The sequence below is a fragment of the Patiria miniata genome, unplaced genomic scaffold (assembly GCF_015706575.1).
Source record: "Patiria miniata isolate m_02_andy unplaced genomic scaffold, ASM1570657v1 HiC_scaffold_22, whole genome shotgun sequence".
Lineage (NCBI taxonomy): Eukaryota > Metazoa > Echinodermata > Asteroidea > Valvatida > Asterinidae > Patiria > Patiria miniata.
In genome coordinates this window covers 1,773,228-1,800,696 of record NW_024037061.1, presented here as the reverse complement: position 1 = coordinate 1,800,696, position 27,469 = coordinate 1,773,228, and the positions used below count along the sequence as shown (strand labels likewise).

The 27,469-nt window shown below is 38.6% G+C and overlaps 1 protein-coding gene across 1 annotated transcript in view; it reads right to left on the bottom strand.

Moving 5' to 3' along the window:
• Positions 1-15,047: 15,047 nt before the first annotated feature.
• LOC119730891 (midasin-like) overlaps positions 15,048-27,469 on the bottom strand; it is a 51,078-nt gene continuing 38,656 nt past the window's right edge. The window contains exons 29-43 of the mRNA XM_038203956.1: positions 27,155-27,379; positions 26,264-26,373; positions 25,312-25,462; positions 24,109-24,392; positions 23,178-23,363; positions 22,139-22,366; positions 21,056-21,274; positions 20,133-20,274; positions 19,841-20,013; positions 18,935-19,050; positions 18,426-18,600; positions 18,155-18,228; positions 17,632-17,746; positions 16,561-16,773; positions 15,048-15,875 (exon numbers count right to left, since the gene is read on the bottom strand). Of these exons, the coding sequence (XP_038059884.1) occupies positions 15,687-15,875; positions 16,561-16,773; positions 17,632-17,746; positions 18,155-18,228; positions 18,426-18,600; positions 18,935-19,050; positions 19,841-20,013; positions 20,133-20,274; positions 21,056-21,274; positions 22,139-22,366; positions 23,178-23,363; positions 24,109-24,392; positions 25,312-25,462; positions 26,264-26,373; positions 27,155-27,379 (2,600 nt within the window). The 3' untranslated portion in view covers positions 15,048-15,686. The remainder of the gene's footprint in view (positions 15,876-16,560; positions 16,774-17,631; positions 17,747-18,154; positions 18,229-18,425; positions 18,601-18,934; positions 19,051-19,840; positions 20,014-20,132; positions 20,275-21,055; positions 21,275-22,138; positions 22,367-23,177; positions 23,364-24,108; positions 24,393-25,311; positions 25,463-26,263; positions 26,374-27,154; positions 27,380-27,469) is intronic.

Genomic DNA, 27,469 nt, shown 5'->3' with positions numbered 1-27,469 from the left:
AATGATGAGGAAAATGGTGTCAGGATGCAACATTCTTTCCAAAGCAAATATACTTGAACGTCAGATCGTATAAAGCCGGCTTTTTATTCGTGAAAAAAATGTGCTGACATATGTGTCGTTGTGTTTTACAGGCTTGAATTGAAGGAAGGCCATCATGCAGACAGCTGAAGCAGAGGCTGGGGACAAGAGCGATGTTCATTGTCATCCCAAACTTTGCAGTTGTTTGCAAGACTGATGCCCCTGGGTTGCTGTTGAGTCGACCATCAGAACCGACTGAAGGATCTAACAGAAAGACTGTCAGCCAAAACAAGTAAGTCCATTTTAGGAAAAGAATGTTGCATCCTGAATTTTTTCATCATATCATCTTAATGAAGGTCAGCCATTGCAAAAATGTTGAAAAGACATGAACCTGGGACTGAGAAACATTTCCAATTTTGACATAACATTTATAGTTGCTCTGTGATTAGGATAGCCCATAATAATTTACAGGGGGAGGTACAGTTAATTGGCATTAATTATCAGTGACATTTTCCTCAGTAGCTTTTACGGTTTTGCAGGGGGGGGGGGGGCATTTGCTCATCATACATGTAGCTAGCAGTAAGATGGTTCGTGGATCGATTCCCATCAAGATTTCCACTTTTTTTTCCCAAAACAGTTTTCGATTTTCCCCCTACCGGTTTTATTTTCTGTAGGATACTAACCTTAGAGCAGACAATTTTTAATTTTTGTCACAGCTGTGTGGTTCCGAAGGGCGATTTCTAAAGGTTTAATACGTAACACTTTATTTTGAATGAATCTACATGCACACAGATCATGTTCCGATATTGGCGGGTGAAATCTTTGAAATAAATTTCTCCCGTTTGGAAGACCGTATCTTCATGCAACTTTCAGGGTTTATTTCCCTTGTAATGATCTGCAAGTACATGTATGTGCTAAAAATCGTTGTGATTTCATTACTTTTTGTTGAAATTGGAAAAATAGGCCTGGCTATGTCATTTTGAAAGTTGTAGGCTAACACATGGCTTTTGCAATATCTGTCAATCTTTTCAAGAATATTAATAAGGTTCCTATCCATTATGGTGTGCAGTAAAACTTTGGAGAAAAGCCTCCTCCTAGCCTCCACGCCAAGTCACCCTGAGTGATGCTAATGAATATGCTAATATGCCCTTCGCCATTGTATTGCTGGGCAAAAATCGGTCAACTGTAGCTATAGCCTTTGCTGAAAACCATGCACGGGGGTTGGGGTGGTAAAAATCCTCGTCGAAATTTTCCTTGAAGATAGTTCAAGGTGTAACACTAGCGTTTGCAACAAGAGATTAGGCTAAAATCGGAATATACGTAGATGATATAAGTGTCAAACTACTCTTGAAATAACAACTTGGGAGATTCCTAGAAATTGAGATAAATACAAGAGAAACTTAATTTTCCTAAATTGGCAGAAAGAAATTTAAACCAAATTTTCGTTAAGTAAACCACACAGGGAAACTGATCATCATATTTTTTTAAAAAGTTGAACATGGAACAGTTATCCGAAGGTCACCAGTTATGGGAGCCTGTTCCACTGAGTCAATTTCTTTGTTAAACTTTGAAAAAAGAAGAAACATTGTTGAAAGTTTTGAATTCCAATGAAGCAACAGTTATTTTTGTGAATAAACATTATGAGACATTACAAAATTATGTAAAACAGAAAATGATTGCCGTGCAGTTAAAACATCATTACCCATGTGAGATACAATATGCTTACATTTGATGAATTTTTGGATGATAATTTAAAGTATATTTAAATTCACCATGAAAAGAAATGCGATGGTCTGTGGAATATTGTCTATGAAAATGTATTCCTTAGAAATTTAATTGTGGAGAAGAACAGATCTCTCCAAGAGTATTGGGTATTCTTTTTAAAGAACTCCATCTTACCTGTTTTGAGCAGTAGGCCTATCCATTTTTATGAAAGCCATTCTCAAGGGTGGATCAAGAGAGGCTATTGCTGGGGGTGGGGAGGTTCTGGGGGAAGACTCTCTCTAAAGTGAAAAATGACCTTATTCGAGAAATTTCTGTGACTTCCGGGGGTGGGCGTCCCTTCTGCTCCCCCCCCCCCCCATTTCTGCCACTGATTCTTACATGTATGTAGCAAATCCCTAATTTCCAACTGTTTCCTTTTTGTTCCTTGTAGCAACAGCAAGGTAGTAGTCAGCCTGCGAGTCTGCCATTTAGCCAGCCTGTCAGCTCGCCATCCATCCATCCATCCATCCATCCAGTCAGCCTGCCAGCCAGCCAACTAGCCAGCGAGTGAGACGTGTTCACGAAGGTAGGACTAACCATTTTCTTTCAGCCATTAGCGCTCAAATTGAGCCAGTGAACACCCAAGATCTCAGGATCCAAGTACAGTTTGCAAGTGGAGTCAATCGATGGATTTCTCAGAGTGAGTCAGATGTTTTTCCTTGTTCTTGTTCCATCCCATTTTTGTGTGTACAACTGAACCCCCCCCCTGGAAAAATGTAATAGCAAATCTTCCATGAGATCTTTCATGATTTGAGTTTACGCTTCATAAACCTAAAACAAACAGTCCATTTGTGGAAGAAAAAAAAAAAATCACAATTTTGAACTGCTTTTAGACAAAAATTAAACCCTCACGTTTCTCCTTTAAAGGGAGCATATTTTGTTTTGAAGAATGAAAAATAATCTTTGTATTGAAATTTTTTTTTAGACTATTTTTTTTCACCATGAGAATGTGAGACTACATTTTTCCAGTGTGGTTCAGATAATTATCTTCAAGCAAACTTGATTCCTCGATCCTGATTGGTCGATCCATGGCAACAAGCCGTGCTACATATAACCATACCGCACGGCCACGGTTCATACCGCACTCCGCGTATTGCGCTATTCTAAGCCTACGTGACGCGATTAGTGCTGCACAATTCACTGTGAATTTAAAAGTTGCGCGTAGGTTACACAGCATGCGTGTTCCAACTTTACTGTGCGTCAAGTTTGCTTGAAGATAAATTCGTTATCCCGCTCGCGCTCGTGGAACACGGAAAATGTAGTGCGTCTGTGTCCCACATACCACTCGGCCTTCGGCGTCGTGGTATGTGGGACACAGACGCACTACATTATTCCGTGTTCCACTCGCGCTCGCAAGATACCTAATAGTGTTGTGACCATGTGGGTTGGTGGTGGTTCATGTATATATGTACAGTGGAACGCCGCTAAAACGAACATCGCCGGACCCACAGAAATTGTTCGTAATAGCGATCGTTCGGTATAGCGATTTTAAGCTGCTAGTGCTCCGGTACTCACTTTTCAATAAACAGCGCCTTTAGAACTTCACTTTACACCCTGGTAGTTACTGAAAGACCACTTCGAACACGTGCCGACTATTAAATCACGTAATCACACAGTTTTTGTTTAGCTTACTACCTACAGTAATGGGTGGTTTTCTACTTCTATTCCTTGGGCAAATTTTGACAATTTTCAACAATGTTCGGTATGTTTTGTACACCAAAATTGGGAGCCAAAGACGATGTTCGAAATAGCGGTGTTCGGTATATTGACATTCCACTGTACATGTATGTGTTGTCGTTTTGGGGTGGTGGTTTTTTCCACAGGTCGTCGGCTCAAATTGAGCGTGTGTCATCGGCTCAAATTGAGCATTTGCTGCAGACACTTGTGGATCAATGTGGATTATGGGATCTGTATATCCCTACATCCAAACGCGAGACCAGTGGGACTATGGGATCATCTATATCCCCGTGTCCATCCAGGGGCGGATCTTGGGTGGCAATCGGAGGGGGGAATCAACTCCATTGAAAGCAAAAAGCAAAATTTGATCGTTTTTGGCATCAGCACCATTAGTCAGAAACTTGCCCCCTGGATCTGTCCCTGCTGCAAGGCTTCACTAAATTAAATTTATCCAGTGCACCGCCATTAGGGCATAAACATTCCTTCGAAGCAAAACCCCTCATTTCAAACTATTTTAATCGACGGCAAGATAACAGTCAACCAGCCAGCCGGGGAGCAAGCCAGCCAGCCAGCCATTTTTTTAAAAAATAAATGTGGATCACCAATTAGTGAAATGAAAATTTCACTCTCTAAATAGGGCTTTTTTTTTTAGTTCAGAGGATCTGCTATATCCATCTGAGAACTTCTAAGGCTATGGGATCTCCTATATCCCGATGCCGTTAGGGCTTAGGGTGGTGCGGCGGTTCGATTGCTAATTGGAGTCTGACTGGGTGCTTCAATTGAGGTGCGGCGAAAATCCAGCATAGATTCAAGGGGCGAGTTGCGTCCGCGTGGCAGGTCCGCCTTCCACGTGGGGCGTGGGTCCTACGCAGCGGCCTGGAAACCCTAGGATGCCGTGCCATAAAGGAGCAGGTAGTGCGTCCCTCTTTATAGGGGCGTGGCCCTGTATTCACAGCCGGCAAACGCTGCTACTTCCTATCAGACCGCATGAACCCGTAAGGGGGATGGACTTAGGGGGGCGTGCATATAGGTTAGGGTGCTTTCCTGGTCCTTCGGGGCTGGGCGGGCGGACCGGACAGTCGATAACTGTGTCTGGCCCTCCGGGGCCTACCTTTTATCCAGCAATGGGCCTGACGATACTGAAAGCGCGTTGGGGCTGGTATCCTGGGACCTTCTCGTGGTGGCCCTGTTTAAACTAACCTTACCAGGATTTTTAGAAAACTTGGAGGAGCAAGAAATATCGTACTGAAAAAACGTTTAAAGGCGAACACTTTATGAATGAAATCACAACTGGCATTCAAACAGCTCGAATTTATGGAGTTGCAAAAGTGGACCCCAAAATTCGTTCTCGCAAGCATAAGACAGGAATAACACAACAACGCCCAGTTTTGAAAGGATAGTTGTGTGGATGTTTATATCCTACTTTTAAATCTTATTTCCGATTAACATCATCTCGTTCAAAACGCGTTTTGTAGCCCAATTGGGCTGTTCCAGGACCCAGTGTCCCTTTAAACCTGTGTTTAACTGCTGGGATTTTTTTTTTTTTAAGTAAATTTTTCCTCAAAATATTTTTTCTTTCCTCCCCTCTCCTTCAGGCCATTCATCTTGACGTCGATTGGGTTGCAGACACTTGCGAGTCTCGGGTGGGTGCTGACGTCTGGATTGGAACTTTCTCTCCTTCAGGTATCGCCATAAAAACTTGCCAAAACTGGCATAACTGGTGTTGAGGTGACGTGCAGAAACATTGCAAGAATTTTGTATTTATTTAATTTGCGATAATCTTGAAGTTGTCCCTGTGCTGTTGTGAGTTTGAACCCCCCCCCCCCCAATTAAATTTTATTTGTTTTCTCTCTTCTAAATTCTAGCAATGTTGTTTCCTTGTGTACTGAGATCTCTCTATAGGCTATAAAATGTCTTGCTCCCTTCTGAAATAACGATTTGTGATGTGATCAAGCTAAATGGGTCGTTTGTCGGGAATTTTTATTTGGAGATACAGGCCAAAATAGGGCCACTTCATCACATCACTTCATCACATCTCTTGGTGTTCCAACTTCAATAATTTTTGAACTAAAGATGGTATCAACATACTGTTTTCACAGCAGTAATGCTGAGATGATGCTCTTTCCAAATCTGTAATACTTTTTTTTTTACCAGAGTCGACAAACGACTCATGTAGCTTGATCGCATCACATTTGTCTTTGGCCATGTTTTATTTAGTCATGTTTGATTTCTTTAGTTATTCATTTGTCTTGATTGTCTATTATTTATAGATTGAGAAATATCCAAGGCAATTACAAACTCAACTTCCTATTTGATACCTTACAAAAGGCGTGCTGTTTAATATTCCTCTTGTTTTGCTGTGAGAATAATTTGTTAGAAGAATAAATGAACTTCCTTCTTCAATAGTTCAAAATACGTCTTCAGGTACATGTACATGCATTTTTTGTCTGCCTTTTGTCATTTTTATCACTTTCAATATATAGGCTATAACACAAATGATCAATTTCAGGAAAACTTAAATAATTTTGACTGCTTTCCCCTCCCTATACAAATGAGATCGAACACCGTTTCACACTTTTGATAAAAAGTGAGTTTTGTTGCTTTTTTGTTAAAAATGCGAGGCTAACCCATTACCGTTTTGAAAATTTGATAAAAATTGAGTTTTGTCCTGTTTTTGTTGTTAAAAATGCAAGGCTAACCCCTTATCGTTTTAAATTTTGATAAATATTGAGTTCTGTTCCGTTTTTGTTAAAAATGCAAGGCTAACCCCTTATCGTTTTAAATTTTGATAAAAATTGAGTTTCTTCCCGTTTTTTGAAAAAATGCAAGGCTAACCCCTTATCGTTTTGAAATTTTGATAAAAATTGAGTTTTGTCCTGTTTTTGTTAAAAATGCAAGGCTAACCCCTTACCGTTTTGATTTTTGAGAAAAATTGAGTTTTGTCCCGTTTTTGTTAAAAATGCAAGGCTAACCCCTTATCGTTTTGAAATTTTGATAAAAATTGAGTTTCGTCCCGTTTTTGTTAAAATGCAAGGCTTACCCCTTATCGTTTTGAAATTTTGATAAAAATTGAGTTTTGTCCCGTTTTTGAAAAAATGCAAGGCTAACCCCTTATCGTTTTTGAAATTTTGATAAAAATTGAGTTTTGTCCTGTTTTTGTTAAAAATGCAAGGCTAACCCCTTACCGTTTTGATTTTTGATAAAAATTGAGTTTTGTCCTGTTTTTGTTAAAAATGCAAGGCTAACCCCTTACCGTTTTGATTTTTGATAAAAATTGAGTTTTGTCCCCTTTTTGTTAAAAATGCAAGGCTAACCCCTTATCGTTTTGAAATTTTGATAAAAATTGAGTTTTGTCCTGTTTTTGCTAAAAATGCAAGGCTAACCCCTTACCGTTTTGAAATTTTGATAAAAATTGAGTTTTGTCCTGTTTTTGTTAAAAATGCAAGGCTAACCCCTTATCGTTTTGAAATTTTGATAAAAATTAAGTTTTGTCCTGTTTTTGTAAAAAATGCAAGGCTAACCCCTTATCGTTTTAAATTTTGATAAAAATTGAGTTTCGTCCCGTTTTTTGAAAAAATGCAAGGCTAACCCCTTATCGTTTTTAAATTTTGATAAAAATTGAGTTTTGTCCTGTTCTTGTTAAAAATGCAAGGCTAACCCCTTATCGTTTTGAAATTTTGATAAAAATTGAGTTTTGTCCTGTTTTTGATAAAAATGCAAGGCTAACCCCTTATCGTTTTTAAATTTTGATAAAAATTGAGTTTCGTCCTGTTTTTGTAAAAAATGCAAGGCTAACCCCTTATTGTTTTAAATTTTGATAAAAATTGAGTTTTGTCCCGTTTTTTGAAAAAATGCAAGGCTAACCCCTTATCGTTTTTAAATTTTGATGAAAATTGAGTTTTGTCCTGTTTTTGAAAAAATGCAAGGCTAACCCCTTATCGTTTTTGAAATTTTGATAAAAATTGAGTTTTGTCCTGTTTTTGTTTAAAATGCAAGGCTAACCCCTTACCGTTTTGATTTTTGATAAAAATTGAGTTTTGTCCCGTTTTTGTTAAAAATGCAAGGCTAACCCCTTATCGTTTTGAAATTTTGATAAAAATTGAGTTTCGTCCCGTTTTTGTTAAAATGCAAGGCTTACCCCTTATCGTTTTTAAATTTGATAAAAATTGAGTTTTGTCCCGTTTTTGAAAAAATGCAAGGCTAACCCCTTATCGTTTTTGAAATTTTGATAAAAATTGAGTTTTGTCCTGTTTTTGTTAAAAATGCAAGGCTAACCCCTTACCGTTTTGATTTTTGATAAAAATTGAGTTTTGTCCCGTTTTTGTTAAAAATGCAAGGCTAACCCCTTATCGTTTTGAAATTTTGATAAAAATTGAGTTTTGTCCTGTTTTTGTTAAAAATGCAAGGCTAACCCCTTACCGTTTTGATTTTTGATAAAAATTGAGTTTTGTCCCGTTTTTGTTAAAAATGCAAGGCTAACCCCTTATCGTTTTGAAATTTTGATAAAAATTGAGTTTTGTCCTGTTTTTGCTAAAAATGCAAGGCTAACCCCTTACCGTTTTGAAATTTTGATAAAAATTGAGTTTTGTCCTGTTTTTGTTAAAAATGCAAGGCTAACCCCTTATCGTTTTGAAATTTTGATAAAAATTAAGTTTTGTCCTGTTTTTGTAAAAAATGCAAGGCTAACCCCTTATCGTTTTAAATTTTGATAAAAATTGAGTTTCGTCCCGTTTTTTGAAAAAATGCAAGGCTAACCCCTTATCGTTTTGAAATTTTGATAAAAATTGAGTTTTGTCCTGTTTTTGTTAAAAATGCAAGGCTAACCCCTTATCGTTTTTAAATTTTGATAAAAATTGAGTTTCGTCCTGTTTTTGTAAAAAATGCAAGGCTAACCCCTTATCGTTTTAAATTTTGATAAAAATTGAGTTTCGTCCCGTTTTTTGAAAAAATGCAAGGCTAACCCCTTATCTTTTTGAAATTTTGATAAAAATTGAGTTTTGTCCTGTTTTTGTTAAAAATGCAAGGCTAACCCCTTACCGTTTAGATTTTTGATAAAAATTGAGTTTTGTCCCGTTTTTGTTAAAAACGCAAGGCTAACCCCTTATCGTTTTTAAATTTTGATAAAAATTGAGTTTCGTCCCGTTTTTGTTAAAAATGCAAGGCTAACCCCTTATTGTTTTTAAATTTTGATAAAAATTGAGTTTTGTCCTGTTTTTGTTAAAAATGCAAGGCTAACCCCTTATCGTTTTGAAATTTTGATAAAAATTGAGTTTTGTCCTGTTTTTGTTAAAAATGCAAGGCTAACCCCTTGCCAATTTTATTCAAATTTTGAAGTCTGATTTTTCATTAAAAATGAACTCTGAATGCTCTGGAAAATACTAAAACATGCTTGATTTGGTTCTTAATGTGTTTCTGAGTGATTTTGAGCAAAGTCAAATTTTGGCCGAAATTTCAACAAAATGCAAGGCTAACCCCTTGCCGTTTTTGTCAAAATTTTGGAGTCTGATTTTTCATCAAAAATGCACTCTAAATGCTCTGGAAAAGACTTAAACATGCTGGATTTTATTCTAAAGGTGTTTCTGAGGAATTTTGATCAAAGTCAAATTTAGGCCAAAATTTCAATAAAATGCAAGGCTAACCCCTTGCTGTTTTTTTCAAATTTTTAAGTTTGATTTTTCATGAAAAATGCACTCGAAATGCTTTCAAAAAGACTAAATCATGCTTGATTTGGTTCTAAAGGTGTTTCTGAGTGATTTTAAGCAAAGTCAAATGTTGGCCAAAATTTTAACAAAATGCAAGGCTAACCCCTTGCCGTTTTTGTCAAAATTTTGAAGTCTGATTTCATCAAAAATGCACTCTAAATGCTCTCGAAAAGACTAAAACATGCTGGATTTGGTTCTCAACGTGTTTCTGAGTGATTTTGAGCAAAGTCAAATTTTGGCCAAAATTTCAACAAAATGCAAGGCTTACCCCTTGCCGTTTTTGGCAAAATTTTGAAGTCTGATTTTTCATCAAAAATGCACTCTAGATGCTCTTGAAAAGACTAAAACATGCTTGATTTGGTTCTAATGGTGTTTCTGAGTGATTTGGAGCAAAGTCAAATTTTGGCCAAAATTTCAACAAAATGCAAGGCTAACCCCTTGCTGTTTTTGGCAAAATTTTGAAGTCTGATTTTTCATTAGAAATGCACTCTAAATGCTCTGGAAAAGACTTAAACATGCTGGATTTTATTCTAAAGGTGTTTCTGAGGAATTTTGATCAAAGTCAAATTTAGGCCAAAATTTCAATAAAATGCAAGGCTAACCCCTTGCTATTTTTTTCAAAATTTTTAAGTTCGATTTTTCATGAAAAATGCACTCGAAATGCTTTCAAAAAGACTAAATCATGCTTGATTTGGTTCTAAAGTTGTTCTGAGTGATTTTAAGCAAAGTCAAATTTGGGCCAAAATTTTAACAAAATGCAAGGCTAACCCCTTGCCGTTTTTGTCAAAATTTTGAAGTCTGATTTTTCATCAAAAATGCACTCTAAATGCTCTCGAAAAGACTAAAACATGCTGGATTTGGTTCTCAACGTGTTTTTGAGTGATTTTGAGCAAAGTCAAATTTTGGCCGAAATTTCAACAAAATGCAAGGCTAACCCCTTGCCGTTTTTGTCAAAATTTTGGAGTCTGATTTTTCATCAAAAATGCACTCTAAATGCTCTGGAAAAGACTTAAACATGCTGGATTTTATTCTAAAGGTGTTTCTGAGGAATTTTGATCAAAGTCAAATTTAGGCCAAAATTTCAATAAAATGCAAGGCTAACCCCTTGCTATTTTTGTCAAAATTTTGAAGTCTGATTTTTCATCAAAAATGCACTCTAGATGCTCTTGAAAAGACTAAATCATGCTTGATTTGGTTCTAAAGGTGTTTCTGAGTGATTTTGAGCAAAATCTTTTGGCCAAAATTTCAACAAAATGCAAGGCTTACCCCTTGCCGTTTTTGGCAAAATTTTGAAGTCTGATTTTTCATCAAAAATGCACTCTAGATGCTCTTGAAAAGACTAAAACATGCTTGATTTGGTTCTAATGGTGTTTCTGAGTGATTTGGAGCAAAGTCAAATTTTGGCCAAAATTTCAACAAAATGCAAGGCTAACCCCTTGCTGTTTTTGGCAAAATTTTGAAGTCTGATTTTTCATTAGAAATGCACTCTAAATGCTCTGGAAAAGACTTAAACATGCTGGATTTTATTCTACAGGTGTTTCTGAGGAATTTTGATCAAAGTCAAATTTAGGCCAAAATTTCAATAAAATGCAAGGCTAACCCCTTGCTATTTTTTTCAAAATTTTTAAGTTCGATTTTTCATGAAAAATGCACTCGAAATGCTTTCAAAAAGACTAAATCATGCTTGATTTGGTTCTAAAGTTGTTCTGAGTGATTTTAAGCAAAGTCAAATTTGGGCCAAAATTTTAACAAAATGCAAGGCTAACCCCTTGCCGTTTTTGTCAAAATTTTGAAGTCTGATTTTTCATCAAAAATGCACTCTAAATGCTCTCGAAAAGACTAAAACATGCTGGATTTGGTTCTCAACGTGTTTTTGAGTGATTTTGAGCAAAGTCAAATTTTGGCCGAAATTTCAACAAAATGCAAGGCTAACCCCTTGCCGTTTTTGTCAAAATTTTGGAGTCTGATTTTTCATCAAAAATGCACTCTAAATGCTCTGGAAAAGACTTAAACATGCTGGATTTTATTCTAAAGGTGTTTCTGAGGAATTTTGATCAAAGTCAAATTTAGGCCAAAATTTCAATAAAATGCAAGGCTAACCCCTTGCTGTTTTTTTCAAATTTTTAAGTTCGATTTTTCATGAAAAATGCACTCGAAATGCTTTCAAAAAGACTAAATCATGCTTGATTTGGTTCTAAAGGTGTTTCTGAGTGATTTTAAGCAAAGTCAAATGTTGGCCAAAATTTTAACAAAATGCAAGGCTAACCCCTTGCCGTTTTTGTCAAAATTTTGAAGTCTGATTTCATCAAAAATGCACTCTAAATGCTCTCGAAAAGACTAAAACATGCTGGATTTGGTTCTCAACGTGTTTCTGAGTGATTTTGAGCAAAGTCAAATTTTGGCCAAAATTTCAACAAAATGCAAGGCTTACCCCTTGCCGTTTTTGGCAAAATTTTGAAGTCTGATTTTTCATCAAAAATGCACTCTAGATGCTCTTGAAAAGACTAAAACATGCTTGATTTGGTTCTAATGGTGTTTCTGAGTGATTTGGAGCAAAGTCAAATTTTGGCCAAAATTTCAACAAAATGCAAGGCTAACCCCTTGCTGTTTTTGGCAAAATTTTGAAGTCTGATTTTTCATTAGAAATGCACTCTAAATGCTCTGGAAAAGACTTAAACATGCTGGATTTTATTCTAAAGGTGTTTCTGAGGAATTTTGATCAAAGTCAAATTTAGGCCAAAATTTCAATAAAATGCAAGGCTAACCCCTTGCTATTTTTTTCAAAATTTTTAAGTTCGATTTTTCATGAAAAATGCACTCGAAATGCTTTCAAAAAGACTAAATCATGCTTGATTTGGTTCTAAAGTTGTTCTGAGTGATTTTAAGCAAAGTCAAATTTGGGCCAAAATTTTAACAAAATGCAAGGCTAACCCCTTGCCGTTTTTGTCAAAATTTTGAAGTCTGATTTTTCATCAAAAATGCACTCTAAATGCTCTCGAAAAGACTAAAACATGCTGGATTTGGTTCTCAACGTGTTTTTGAGTGATTTTGAGCAAAGTCAAATTTTGGCCGAAATTTCAACAAAATGCAAGGCTAACCCCTTGCCGTTTTTGTCAAAATTTTGGAGTCTGATTTTTCATCAAAAATGCACTCTAAATGCTCTGGAAAAGACTTAAACATGCTGGATTTTATTCTAAAGGTGTTTCTGAGGAATTTTGATCAAAGTCAAATTTAGGCCAAAATTTCAATAAAATGCAAGGCTAACCCCTTGCTGTTTTTTTCAAATTTTTAAGTTCGATTTTTCATGAAAAATGCACTCGAAATGCTTTCAAAAAGACTAAATCATGCTTGATTTGGTTCTAAAGGTGTTTCTGAGTGATTTTAAGCAAAGTCAAATGTTGGCCAAAATTTTAACAAAATGCAAGGCTAACCCCTTGCCGTTTTTGTCAAAATTTTGAAGTCTGATTTCATCAAAAATGCACTCTAAATGCTCTCGAAAAGACTAAAACATGCTGGATTTGGTTCTCAACGTGTTTCTGAGTGATTTTGAGCAAAGTCAAATTTTGGCCAAAATTTCAACAAAATGCAAGGCTTACCCCTTGCCGTTTTTGGCAAAATTTTGAAGTCTGATTTTTCATCAAAAATGCACTCTAGATGCTCTTGAAAAGACTAAAACATGCTTGATTTGGTTCTAATGGTGTTTCTGAGTGATTTGGAGCAAAGTCAAATTTTGGCCAAAATTTCAACAAAATGCAAGGCTAACCCCTTGCTGTTTTTGGCAAAATTTTGAAGTCTGATTTTTCATTAGAAATGCACTCTAAATGCTCTGGAAAAGACTTAAACATGCTGGATTTTATTCTAAAGGTGTTTCTGAGGAATTTTGATCAAAGTCAAATTTAGGCCAAAATTTCAATAAAATGCAAGGCTAACCCCTTGCTATTTTTTTCAAAATTTTTAAGTTCGATTTTTCATGAAAAATGCACTCGAAATGCTTTCAAAAAGACTAAATCATGCTTGATTTGGTTCTAAAGTTGTTCTGAGTGATTTTAAGCAAAGTCAAATTTTGGCCAAAATTTCAATAAAATGCAAGGCTAACCCTATGCCATTTTTTTCAAAATTTTGAAGTCTGATTTTTCATTAAAATGCACTCTAAATGCTCTCGAAAAGACTAAAACATGCTGGATTTGGTTCTCAACGTGTTTCTGAGTGATTTTGAGCAAAGTCAAATTTTAGCCAAAATTGCAACAAAATGCAAGGCTAACCCCTTGCTATTTTTTTCAAAAATTTGAAGTTCGATTTTTCATGAAAAATGCACTCGAAATGCTTTCAAAAAGACTAAAACATGCTGGATTTGGTTCTAAAGGTGTTTCTGAGTGATTTTAAGCAAAGTCAAATTTTGGCCAAAATTTTAACAAAATGCAAGGCTAACCCCTTGCCGTTTTTGTCAAAATTTTGAAGTCTGATTTTTCATCAAAAATGCACTCTAAATGCTCTCGAAAAGACTAAAACATGCTGGATTTGGTTCTCAACGTGTTTCTGAGTGATTTTGAGCAAAGTCAAATTTTGGCCAAAATTTCAATAAAATGCAAGGTTAACCCCTTGCCATTTTTTCAAAATTTTTAAATCTGATTTTTCATGAAAAATGCATTCTAAATGCTCTGGAAAAGACTAAAACATGCTTCATTTGCTTCATTTGGTTCTCAAGGTGTTTCTGAGTGATTTTAAGCAAAGTCAAATTTTGGCCAAAATTTTAACAAAATGCCAGGCTAACCCCTTGCCGTTTTTGTCAAAATTTTGAAGTCTGATTTTTCATCAAAAATGCACTCTAAATGCTCTCGAAAAGACTAAAACATGCTGGATTTGGTTCTCAACGTGTTTCTGAGTGATTTTGAGCAAAGTCAAATTTTGGCCAAAATTTCAATAAAATGCAAGGCTAACCCCTTGCCATTTTTTTCAAAATTTTTAAGTTCGATTTTTCATGAAAAAAATGCACTCTAAATGCTCTCGAAAAAGACTAAAACATGCTGGATTTGATTCTAAAGGTGTTTGTGAGTTATTTTGTGCAAAGTCAAATTTTGGCCAAAATTTAAAGAAAATGCAAGGCTAACCCCTTGCCATTTTTGTCAAAAATTTAAAGTCTGATTTTTCATAAAAAATGCACTCTTCATTCTCTCGAATAGACAAAAACATGCTTGATTTGGTTCTAAAAGGTGCTTCCAATGATTTTGAGAAAAGTCAAATTTTGGCCAAAATTTCAACAAATTGCAAGGCTAACCCCTTGCCGTTTTTTTCAAAATTTTGAAGTCTGATTTTTCATGAAAAATGCACTCTAAATGCTCTGGAAAAGACTAAATCATGCTTGATTTGGTTCTAAAGGTGTTTCTAAGTGATTTTGAGCAAAGTCAATTTTTGGCCAAAATTTAAAGAAAATGCAAGGCTTACCCCTTGCCATTTTTGTCAAAAATTTAAAGTCTGATTTTTCATAAAAAATGCACTCTAAATGCTCTGGAAAAGACTAAAACATGCTTGATTTGGTTCTAAAGGTGTTTCTGAGTGATTCTGAGCAAAGTCAAACTTTGGCCAAAATTTAAACATAATGCAAGGCTAACCCCTTGCCATTTTTGTCAAAAACTTTTTCATCAAAAATACACTCTAAATGCTCTCGAAAATATTAAGATATGCTTGATCTGGTTCAATAAGTGTTTCTTTTCTATTTGGAGCAAAGTCAATTTTGGCCAAAATTTAAACGTTTCGCAGGGTTAACCCCTTGCCAATCTTTTGAAAAATGTTGATAATTAAATTGTCAGCAAAAATAAACACTAAATTCTTCAGTAAAGATGAAAATAAATAGTTTCATTTGAAGGTCATTTTTAAGTGAATTGAAAACAACATATCCGAACCTCATGAATTTATTAAACATTATTAATATACATAAAAAATATGAATATGTATAACATTTGATAAATTATTCTGCAAAATTCCTTCAAGGATTTCGTACCTGGACAAACTAACACTCTTTTCACCAGAAGATGATCTTGAAGTTGCAGCCTTTACAATCACTGAAAAATAAACCAAACAATGAAACTGAATAAAAAATGGAAAGATTCTTGAATGAGGGAGACATGAAATACTACGATAAACTCACAACATGCATTAATAACTATTGGATCCCAAACTGTGAGATATATTTGTATATTGCCCCACCTTTTGGATCTCATACTATGATAGGCACTACTATTGGATCACAAACTGTGGTATATTTGTATATTGCCCCCAACTATTGGATCTCACATATGGTATATTTGTTTAATATTGCCCCCACTATTGGATCTCAGACTGTGATATATTTATATTGCCCCCTCTTTTGGATCTCATACTATGATAGGCATCACTATTGGATCACAAACTGTGGTATATTTGTATATTGCCCCCGACTATTGGATCTCACACTATGGTGTATTTGTTTAATATTTCCCCCACAACTGGATCTCAAACTGTGGTATACTTGTATATTGCCCCTGATGACTACTGGATGTCCCCGGCTGTGACCAGCTCAAACCACTGTCTCAGAGCGTCACTCAGGATCTCCGGCATGGAGTTGATGTCTTTCAAGATGATGTAGAATGGGAATGGGAAGTGCTCCATGTAAGTGCTGATCTCGGGCATCTGGCCGGCCCCGCTGAAGATGGGCACCTTGATGTCCAAAATAGAATCCTGAAGAAGAAGAGAAAAGAAAGAGAAAGAGAGATTACCATCAACAAATACAATCAAAATTGTGACTCGCTTTGAAAAAATATGTCTGATGTGGTATAGTACACAAATATTGACTGCTTCCGGTGCTGCGGTAAAACCAGTTCCGCAAAAATTAGTATGTTGTGGTATAGTGAACAAATATTGACTGCTGTAGGAGGTGTAGTAAAAATAACTACACAAAATTGAAGTCTGTTGTAGTATACATGTGGTATACAAATATTGACTGCTTCAGGTGGTGTAGTAAAACTAGGTATGCAAAAATGAGTCTGTTCTCGTATATTGACTGCAGTGGGTGGTGCTGCAAAACTACCGATAGCTTCAACAAATTGAGTTTGTCGTGGTACAGTATACAAATATTGACTGCTTCGGGTGGTGTAGTATATGTAAAGCTAACTCTGCAAAATGAGACAGATGTGGAACAGTATACAAATGTTGACTGCTTCGGGTGGTGTAGAATATGTAAAGCTAACTCTGCAAAATGAGACAGATGTGGAACAGTATACAAATATTGACTGCTTCGGGCGGCATAGTAAAACTAGCTCTGATAAAATGAGTCGGTTGTGGTACAGAGTAAAATTTATTAAAACCCCCAAAAATCTGAAAATTGCAGAAGGACTTGCATCCCTGTATCTGGAAGATAACAAACCTTATTTTCCGGATTGTCGAGTGCCACAAACACCAGAAAGACGTTAGCATCCCTGGCCCGTCGCACGGCTTGTTTCACCGCCTCCATGCCTTCGAGAAACAATCCCCGTCCATCCGAGACGACTAGAAGGAGCTGCGACGTCTCCATGTGAGCAGTGCTTGACTGTAGACGGGAGCGGGCGGACAGCATGCTCGCTGTGGCGTAGTTCAACAGCTGAGAAAGAAAATTCATAATAAGAATTCGTAGGTACATTTTGTGGGCAAAATTTGATAAAGATAGACTCAAAGATACGATCTTCCCATTCCAATGTTTAAATATTAGTTCTTTCCTATCAAAATCCTTTAGTGAAGATAAAAAACCCTTAAGATGCTATTTGCATGGGACTGTAACCTATGACCTATGACCTAGTTGTCTTATGACCAACATTGACTGGGAGTGGTAATGGTGTTCTACACTTGACAAGCTATGAACACAAAACAACTAAAAAGCAAACTGGGTCATATGTGTAAGAGTCATAGATGAAAGCCCAGAAAAAAACAACCACAACAAAATATCTCCAACCACAACAAAGAGTTGTTTCAATTTCAAAACAGCAACTACAGCGTTATTTTGAATAGGCAGAATTTGCAGCCTGGGGTCTATAACCCAAGACCATTTGTAACGGTCCGAAGACCATTACCAGGTTCCGATGGAAGGGGAAAGGGATTAATTCTTCATCTCCGACTCTCGGTTACGTCTTAATCATTTTATTTACAACGGCAAGGCAGAAGCATGGCCAACATGGCCGAAGGCATGCACAAGAGAGCAAATCTATAAATAGTTTACCCACAATGCACCTCTCAATCTATGGTGAACTCAACATGACATGAAGTCACATAGAATGTCTTTTTTTTATTGCCAAACGAAAGAAAAATGGAGTTTAGTTGTTTCGAGAATGCCAATAAAGGAGATTGATAGCCCGATGATTCAGCACTGGGGTGGTGGTCCAGTGGTTTCAGGTTCGACTCCTAGTTTTGCTAACTTCTCTCCCAAGTCATTCCTGATTTGCTACCAACATTCAATTTGACCAACCTGCGCAATCTTAGTCTTGTGCTGGGAGAACGTGAACTGCCGCAGGATCTTGGCTCCGGACTGGTCGGTGAACTGCTCATGGAATGGGTGGAGGAGTTGAACGGACTCACCAAAGCTGAAAGGAAATTAAGAATCAACAAAAAGGGTAAGATTACGACCAAAGGCAAAACATGTTTGTGAAGGGCCGTGGTCCAGTGGTTATGGTGTTCGACCCATGTGCCATGGGCATGGTTCATGGGTTTTGAAGTCTTGCGGGGAACATGGTGTTTGTGTCCTTGGGCAAGACGCTTTATTACAATTGTCTCTCTCCACCCAGGAGACTAAATGGGTACCTGTGAGGGTAGAGACAGGATTGCGCTGATCTCTGCTGCAGAAACTGGTCTCATGGCCTGATGAACAGGGGTAATAACTGTGAGGCGCTTTGAGACCTAGCGACACACATTATTACTAAGCGACACATGTTATTACTCTATTTGGATTTACGAATACAAGAGACTTGGGAAAAAGTTTAAAAATAACTGACCTGCACACGGCTAACTCTCCTGCTTCGAGCCAAGTCAATGCATTACTGATGACAGCTAAGGACTCGAAGGCAAGCTGTAAAACACGGGGGCGTGGTGGAATAGAAAATTAAACAATGTTGAATGATAACACACATTTTTAAGATTCACCCTATCACATATATTCCACAAAATCTATTTTACTTATAACAGAAATTAACCCTCCCTATCAAACCTAAAATAAGTATACCAAGAGTGGGTATTAAATTAAGACAAATGAGTGAATCTGTGTACCTGTCTTGACCGATTGTCAGCCATACTCGACGAGTCGTCTACCGCCAGGAGTATCTGGTACTGTCGCTTGCTGGGTTTGGTACGACGTAGCCAGATCTTGTCCTTACGGAACCCGCTCGCGATGTACGGGATCACCTTGCGCATGTTGATGCGCTTACCTGTGCGAAAGTCACCCCTGAAAGGGCACAAAGGATCAAGTTTACCATTAAATAATTGTACTGGAAGAACCAGTTGGTGAACACTCAACATTTCAATCAGTGTGTTCTGGTCATCTTCAGAAATGCATCTGTACTCATAGATTGATCACTTCTTATCAGCTTCAATGAACAACTGTACAGGTCTCGTAAGCAGGAGGTCGTGAGTTCGAGTCCCACCGAGTAGTGTGGGAATTTCTTCTCACAAATTCGCACGAGACAACACAGAGCATACAGTGTTTATAAAAATTACGTCGGGGAAGGGCAAAACCAAATTGAATGTGCAAGTCTAGTTTCTTGACTGGACTACATTACCTGAGCTTGGAAGCCCGGGTTGGCTCCAGCACCAGTCTCAATTGCTCGCAGAGGTCACGAGCCAGGCCTGAGGTCAAGGACTCGTAGCGATGCCACGTCTCCTGCGCTTCCTTCTCCTAAAAATAGAAAACGGCAGAACAAAAAAAAAAGACGTAAATAAATAATGTAATGTACCCAAAAACATATTTTTGTCTCTTGCGCACGTGTACATGTATAGCTTTACGGTAGAGGACAGACACACAAAGGGAGAACAAAAGATCCTTTCAGTCCTCGAGCGTTGGGTCTTTTGTTGAAAACAGTCCTCGGTTGTATGGTTATGTGCTTAGTCTATGGGAGAGTGTTATATTACAGGGACAAAGGGAAACACAAAGCATTGTCCTCGGGCGTATAGAAATTCATGACCGGGTGTGTGCGAGTTTGTTTCTGCATTCAATAGGGGACGTTGAACAATAGAGGACAATAGGGTCCCCAATTCCCGAAGGTCTCCGATTTGGATTCATGAACAAAACATATGGGAGTTCTTCCTAAAAATTAGTACAAAAAAAGAGGGACAATAGGGGGTCCCTGATTGCAGGCAAATACACACTTGTGTACGGTTGTTTATGGTGTAAACTGAGGACACATACGTGCAACATCATCGATGAATCGAGGACAGGAACCAAATTGAGGACGACCTCGGTTAGAAAACGTGTACAAAACCAATGAGAGCTGTTGCGAAAAGTTACGAAGTACAAACAAAGGAAAAGGGAAGAGGAACAAAAGAAAATCCTCGATTTACACCACAAACAAACGTGCCTGTGTGTGTGGTTGTGGAAAATAATAGTGATCTCAATTTCTAAGTTTGAAACCAAGACAGGGGGACAAACAATTATGCATGAAAGGAAACTAAATTTTAAATTTACGTACTTCGTCAGCTGTGCCCTGCTTGTGACTGAGCATGCTCAGTTGCTGCTCCATCTCCTGCCGCAGCGCTTCCAGCTCGTCCATCGTCATGACCTGCTGTGGCATTGCATCGTGGGATAGCAGGTCAAGGGTCGTGTGGATGCTGGAGGACTGAATTTCACTAGTGTCCATTGTACCTGCGAAGAGAAAGTCAGATTTTTTTTATCTCTACACCTATGTTGTGTTCCAACAGGAATATAAAAACCAAATGGAAGAGCCAGTTTTCTAATGAGTGGGTAGTAGAAGGCATTGTTACCTTTGACTCTGGTGGCTGTGCCATCTTCTGTTGCCTCTCCCTCTGTCACATCTGGGTTCGGCTCGTCGGTCTCATTCTCAACAATCCGCCGCTCTCCTGCTTTTATTTTGGTTCCTGGTAGCTTGTCGATTCTTTCAGGATCCTTCGGAAAAGCAATAAATAAAAAATGAATAAATAATAATAAAATCCACTTTTCCTGGATTTTGTGTACTGGAGACAAACATTTGTTTATAATTGTTCTGACTTTGGTTTTATTTTGATTGTTTAGTTTAGTTTTTAAACCAGCCCTTGAAAAGCTTGTGAATTTGTTGTCACAAGCTTTTGAAAGTTTTAACAAGCTGTCACAAGCTGTCACAAGCTGTCACAAATTGTCAAAAGCTGTCACAAGCTGTCACAAGCTATCACAAGCTATCACAAGATATCACAAGATATCACAAGCTATCACAAGCCGACACAAAATGTCACAAAATATAAGCTGTCAAAAAATGCCACAAGCTGTCAAAGGGTGTCAAAAGCTAACATAAGGTGTCACAAGCTGTCAAAAGTCGTCAAAGGCTATCACAAGCTATCACAAACAGTCACAAGCTGTTACAAAATGCTACAAGCTGTCACAAAATGCAACAAGCTGTCAAAAGCTGTACAAGCTGTCACAATCTCTCACAAGCTGTACAAAGCTGTCACCAGCTGTCAAAAGTTGTCACAGGCTATCACAGGCTGTCCGAGATGCCAGAAACCACCACAAGCTGTCACAAGCCGTCACAAGCTGTCGGAAGCCGTCATAAGTTGTCACAAGCTATCACAAACTGACAGACTCACCGAGTTTACAGTACTTAACTCACAGCGATGGGGTAAAAACCCCAATTTGAAAAATCCTGTAAACGTCAATGTCTTAGAGCATATGGCACACATAAACTTCTACTCACGTCGTTCTCTTCTTTCTGATCATCCAGTGGCGCAACCTCCTCGTCCGTTTCCATAGCAGCCGCATCTTCCTCCTCCTGGTTGGGCGTGGCCTGTTCCTGCATCAGTTGATCCTCTGATGCAGCGTCCATGACTTGAGTGTCGTAGCGGGAAAAGGCATCTTTGATGTGCTCGTACAGATCCGAGGTTTCGTCTTTCTCATTTGACTCATCGTTTTGGTTCTGATTAAAAGAAACGACAATCGAGAAAATATTTCAATTATTTCACAATCAAACTTGGATTAACTGTTGAAAAGTTGATGCTTGTGAAGGCCGAGACAACAAAATTCAGTGTCACAGAATTTTAAGTGAACTAATTAATATTTAAACAACTTTCCTAAATAATTTCTTTCCGCTATGACAGAAAAACTCTCAGAAAAATTCTGGTATACTCAGAATATTTTCAGGAAGTTCAAGATAGTTTTAGGGCCCTTTTTGGTGATTTGATTTGGAGTTTGTAGAAAATATAAGAAACAATAACACTTTTGTCTTGAAAATTTCCAAAACAATGTGGAACAAACATAGTCTCAGTTGTTTTATGCCGCCAAGGAAAATGAAGATAAACTCTGGCCTAACGAGTCATATAAGCTCAAGACCAGTTTTACTTATAGCTCAGTTGGTAGAGCACTGGTATGTTATTTCACAGGTACGAGGTTCACATCCAATGAGAGTGAATTTTCAAATGATTTTGAATGATCATGCTACTCTGTCCTATTAACCTATCGCGGTAGAATCGCGTCAACGCAGCTTGTGAAATATTGTCCGATTACACGATATACAAATGGACGCAGAACGCGCAAAATCTGAGACAAACAAAACTGAACCTACAAAATTCTATGGGGTTGTCTAAGGGATCTGGCTAACTCGTAAACGGCTATAGGTCAATTAAGCAAGTGTGCATTGTCACACTAGCTCAAGAAGACTTATAGCTCAGTTGGTAGAGCACTGGAACAGAATAAGGGGGTCCACATTCGAATCCAACCATAGCAATATTTTTTCTTAAATCTTGCCAGAGTAAATCTTATAAAAAAAGGTTCAGATCATCACCTCTTCATCAGCCTTTTCTGAGCTCTCGTCTGGTGCGTCCATGGTTCTCAGCCGTTTGTGCACCCTCTCCTCTGCCGAGCCCAGGCTGCGGTCTGCGTCTGATTGGCCCGGCTGACGCTTGTAGTTCTGCCGCTGCTCGGACCGGTTCTGGCGCGGGAGGGTCTTGGAGGGAACAGCGCCCTCGTGGCCCTCCTGGAGGGAGGACTCGGCGCTCCCGACGTTTTCTTTCTGTTGAAAGAAAATTGAACCAACAATTGGTTGCGAATTTTGTTTTATATCTCCAAAAGTGTAGTGAACGTCTTTTTATCCATACAAGAAAATTGGAAATTGGGGAACATCCAACATAGGGCTGGATAGCTCAGTTGGTAGAGCACCGGAACGACATCACAACCCTCCAAGTTTGGCAAAACAACTTTTGCCCATAGAGTTAGCACCCACATTTGAAATTCCTTGGAGGTAATTTTCTGTGGAGTGTGGATAACACTTCCAATCCCTGCACAATTTTTTTGTGTGGTTTAGCTCAGGGCAAGCAGGCAGATATTCAGTCATGCTTCACTGCTCTCCACAGTGCTGTTTTGTGTGCAGTGACTCTTTGTGTCACACAGTTACTTTAACACTTAATATCCCTTCATCTGAAACTGACCAGCAGGGTTTTTAACCAGATCACGTCGGATGACGTGTATACACGCAAAGGTTTTGCGGTATTCGGAATGGATGACAGATAAACACGCAACGAGCGAGGCCGGAAATATCTGTCTGCGACCCGCTCGCAGCGAACGAGGCCGGACATATCAGGGTGTGCTACCCGCAGATGCCGCCTTGCCCCTGGCATTGAGGCTCGTAAAAACAATCCTGCACCTGGGTCTGGTCAATGTCAAAATAATCCCGGCGCGAAGTGGTTAAAAGGTTTTACATATTGCTCTAAATATAGACTTCCCACTAGGAGGGTGAATATCTGTGCCAAATTTTCCCCCTTTACACGTAAAAAAATTACTAAAAATGATTACAAAATGATCAAATAGCTGAAACCCTTCTGTACCTCCTTGTTTTTTTCCTCTTCCGATTTCCCAGCATCCTCCTGTGCCACTTGCTCCTGCACCACTTCTGTCTTTTCCTTGGATTGGCCGTAGTTCTCGGCCGGTTCCGGCATGGCCTGTGGGTGGTGTGCCTGGTCTGGCTGGTAGTCCGCACTGGAGTCTTCCGGTATCGGTTCTTCGTTATCCTCCTTTGCAGTGGAAAAAATCAAATAGAAAAATATTGAGATGTTACTTATATCTGGCCATAAAACTATTTTTTTTTGTCAGTAGTACCATTTGTTCTGTATCTCATTGGTCTGAAAGTACACTTCAGTTTCTAAAGGCGTAAATAAAACCCTCGACAAATATTCTGGGGAGAAAGCCCACAGAATCCGGTACTGAAAACCCAATTTTACAGAACTTAACACCAAATCAAGTTAAGATTTGAAGTATAGGAACGACCGTACAATGCTTAATGTCCAATAAACCTTGTTAACGGTCCGTGATCGTGAGTTTGTGTGCTTAAACTATGGGAGAGTGTTATGTTATTGGGACAAATAGGGGAAAGACAATGTCTTGTCCTCGAGAGTGTAGTAAAACACGACTGTGTGAGTTGAAATGTGTTCAACATGTGTGAATATTGCACCGCAAATGCTTTCTGTAATGTCATAAAATTTTCTTTGGATTCAAACTTTTGCTTCCAAGTATGAACTTGTCTGAGCGCCAATTTACCCAGATCACATGACACGACCAATAATAATGGCAGCCAATAAAATTCCATAGTTTAACATGGGCTGATTTTTTCGGTCGATGCCTCATTCACAAGTTAATAAGTTATGTATTGCTAGAACAATTGCAATTTAGAAAAGGGATCTATTTTTCAGGATGAAACTTGAAACTAGCACGGGGACGCAACTTTAATATGTGATAAAGTAGTTTCCGCCCACATCTTACCTGAGGCTCCACCCCTACTCCTCCCTTCTGATCTCCATCCTCTTCATCAACCTCATTCCCATCTTTATCATCAAGATCGTTCCTTCCTTCCTCCTCCTCCTCCCCTCCGCTCTCCGACTCCGCCCCCTCCTTGCCTTCCTCCATCCTGGGTTCATTTGGCTGGTCCCCTTCCTCCTGGTTCCCTTCCTCCCCGGTATCCTCCTTGTCGTCTGTGGTATCCGGGTCGGTACCGGGATCCTTTTCATCCGGGAGTTTTGTTTCAATGTCAAATGGGTTGCTCTCATCTGTTGATTAAAAGAAAAGAAAAACAGTCTTTGGCCGTGAATTTTTGTTTGAATTTTGTTGACATTCCCTGTGTATGAAATTTCTTTTTTATATTCCGATACCAAATTGACTTAGTCCCATTGTTGAATAAGTAATAAGAAACAAATTCATTGCTGCTTTTTTCCCTCAACTTTGGAGGTATATTTCTAAATGGTTATCAAAGGTTTTGTTTATCACAAATTCAGATTTCTGGTGTCTGAAATAGTCTGTCCCTTTTCTTGGTTGATTCACAGCAAAACATCACACAATATTGCAGCATTTCCACATTACATTATCATGTTGTTGTTAAACCCCTCATAAGCAAGTGTTAGAAAACCCTGGCCAGACTTTAACCTAGGGGCATTCCCATCAAATGAAAAACCTCAACGCCAAAACCTCTAAAAATCCAAATGCCACAAACGAAACATGTAACGGTCAATCATTTTGAAGCTTATTATCTGTTTTTTATTGAAATATAGTTTACTTCTAACAATGTTCAACAGTTATTATCTGTATTTTATTGAAATATAGTTTACTTCTAACAATGCTCAACAGTTTACGTGTTACTTTTAACTGAAAAAATTAATTAATAAATGCACAAAAAAGAAAAATTTGTCTGAGTACGTTCGACACCATGAAGCCGATTTCTACTACAGCAAAAAAGTTGGATGAATAATTTCTTTTTTGAATCATTGTAGTAACTGATGCGTTTTGTCAGAATTAAAATCCACTTCATGATTATAACTTTTGTTATGCACACTGTTGGATTGTCCAAAATGATTGTTCAACACCGTGAAACTGCCCGTAAGTAGACAAATGCAAGGCAATCTACTTAATAGCAAGGGCATTGACTGACCAACCAGTCAATGGGAATATCTGAGCATGCAGTTCGCTTCTCACCTTGGTTGTCTGCGGCCCCTTCTTCATTTTCCTCGTCCATTTTCCCGCCGTCCAGATTGAGATCGTCCGGAATGTCTAGATCATCGGGGACGGGAGCCTCTGGTGGCTCATTGGCCTTCCGTGGGTCAACCTCATCATCGTTAAATTCACCCTGAAATAGACAAACAAAAACCACATTTTCCTTTAAATCGTTTTGCAGTCAATAGCATGTTCGTTTAAAAAGCCTAAAGGTTCATACAGCACGTGAATGCGAATGCGAAGTGCGTCTGACGTCATGAAACCTTCGTTGGAAATCCACCAGAGTTGAAGTGTTTTCATTTTTTTTGTACAGAACTTCTTAGCATCCGTCATGTGCATGCGTTAGCTTGAATACAGCATCCGTGAGGTATGCTTGAAATTTTCTGGGTAGCGCTGCCGATGTTCTAAAGACTGGATTTGAGTCATCTTGTTGATAGTGACTACTGCTGCAGCGGCCTGACCACATTTGTCATTGACCGGCTGTATTGGGGGAATACAATCTAACTCCAGTTTTTGGACAGAGAACCTCAACTAACAACCGCCTTTGAGGTTTGCTCAGAATTTTCTGGGTAGCGCTGCCGAAGTTCTCAAGACTTTATTTGATTCATCTTGTTGATAGCGACTACTGCTGCAGTGGCCTGACCACATTTGCCAGTGACAAGCTATATAGGGGAATACAACCTCAACCAACAACCGCTTATGAGGTATGCTCAGAAATTTCTGGGTAGCGGTGCCGAAGTTCCCAAAACTGGGTTTGATTCGTCTTGCTGATAGCAACATCGACCACAGTTGTCAGGGTCCAGCTGTATTAGGAATAAAATCCAGATCTGGTCTGGGACCAAGACTACCCTCTCTGCCAATCAGGATCTCTTTTCATCGAGACTGGGCTACATTATTCCATTTTCTTGGTATCTCCCCCCCCCCCCCTACTTACCTCATCTTGAGGTTCCAGGTTGTTAGGATTCTGATTCTCGTTGTTCTCTCCCGTTTCATCTTCATCGTCCTTTCTTTGTTTCTCATCGTCTCCTTTGTCATCTGCAGCTCCTAACAAAATAAAGAACATGGCAATTTTGGTGAAAGTTTTCTCCCAAATAACTTGAGTGTGATTCTTTTTCCAAGGGCCTATCACTTCTGCATACGGTTTATTAATTTGGAACGCCCATGCAATTTTCGCAACTACAATTACTTTATTGTTCTTACGAACATTGAGTGCTAGGTTGCAACCCACATGTGAATGCAGTATCACATCACTAATAATGTCTTCTGATTACATAAAGTTTTGGCACCCAATGAGAACATGAAATTGGACAATTTGGAAGAAAACAAAATTAACTGGTTGGTCCACTTTGAATGGTGATTCACAGGTCCCAGGTTCGAGTCACGCTTTAACAAATTTTCTTTTACTCAATCCAAACTCAATTTTGAATATTCTAATTGGCATTTAATTGGGAGTGTGGCCAAGTGGTTAGGGTTTGTGACTCCTGATAAGAGGTCAGGGGTTCGAATCCTGCTGCTGGTCATATATTGTGTCCCTGGGCAAGCCACTTTACCCCACTTGCCTCTCTCCACCCAGGAGTATAAGTGGGTACCGGCATTAGCTGGGGAGTAACCTGCGATGGACTGGCATCCCATCCAGGGGAAATATAAATATTCTCAGTCGTTTCATGGCAAGGAAACTGGAGACAAACGCCAACCTGGCGGGCCACATTGGCTCATGAAAGGTTGAACTTTACTTTTTAGTTGTGTATTTACAAACGGAATACAGATTTCCATATTTTGCCAAAACTACTGTAACTACACTTAGAATTTTTTTCCAATTCCATACCTTTATTATCCTCCTTGGCCACCAAGTCTGTCTGTTTCTCCTCCCCCTTTCCTTCACCAAACTCCTCCTTCTTCTTCTCCCCCTCCTTCCCTTCTTCTTCTTCTTCGTCCTCCTGATCCCCCCACATCCTCTCATCCAGCATGTCGGCCCCCGGCTGGTCCACCTCACCCATCTGCTTGTCCATCTCGTGTTCGTCGTTATCGTCTTCATCCGAGTTTTCGCCATCTTAAGAAATGATGATAAAATCCAGATGAATTATGTTTGAACACAGGAGGCCTTTAGCTTGTCTATGGGACAGACGCTTGTATGGCAACT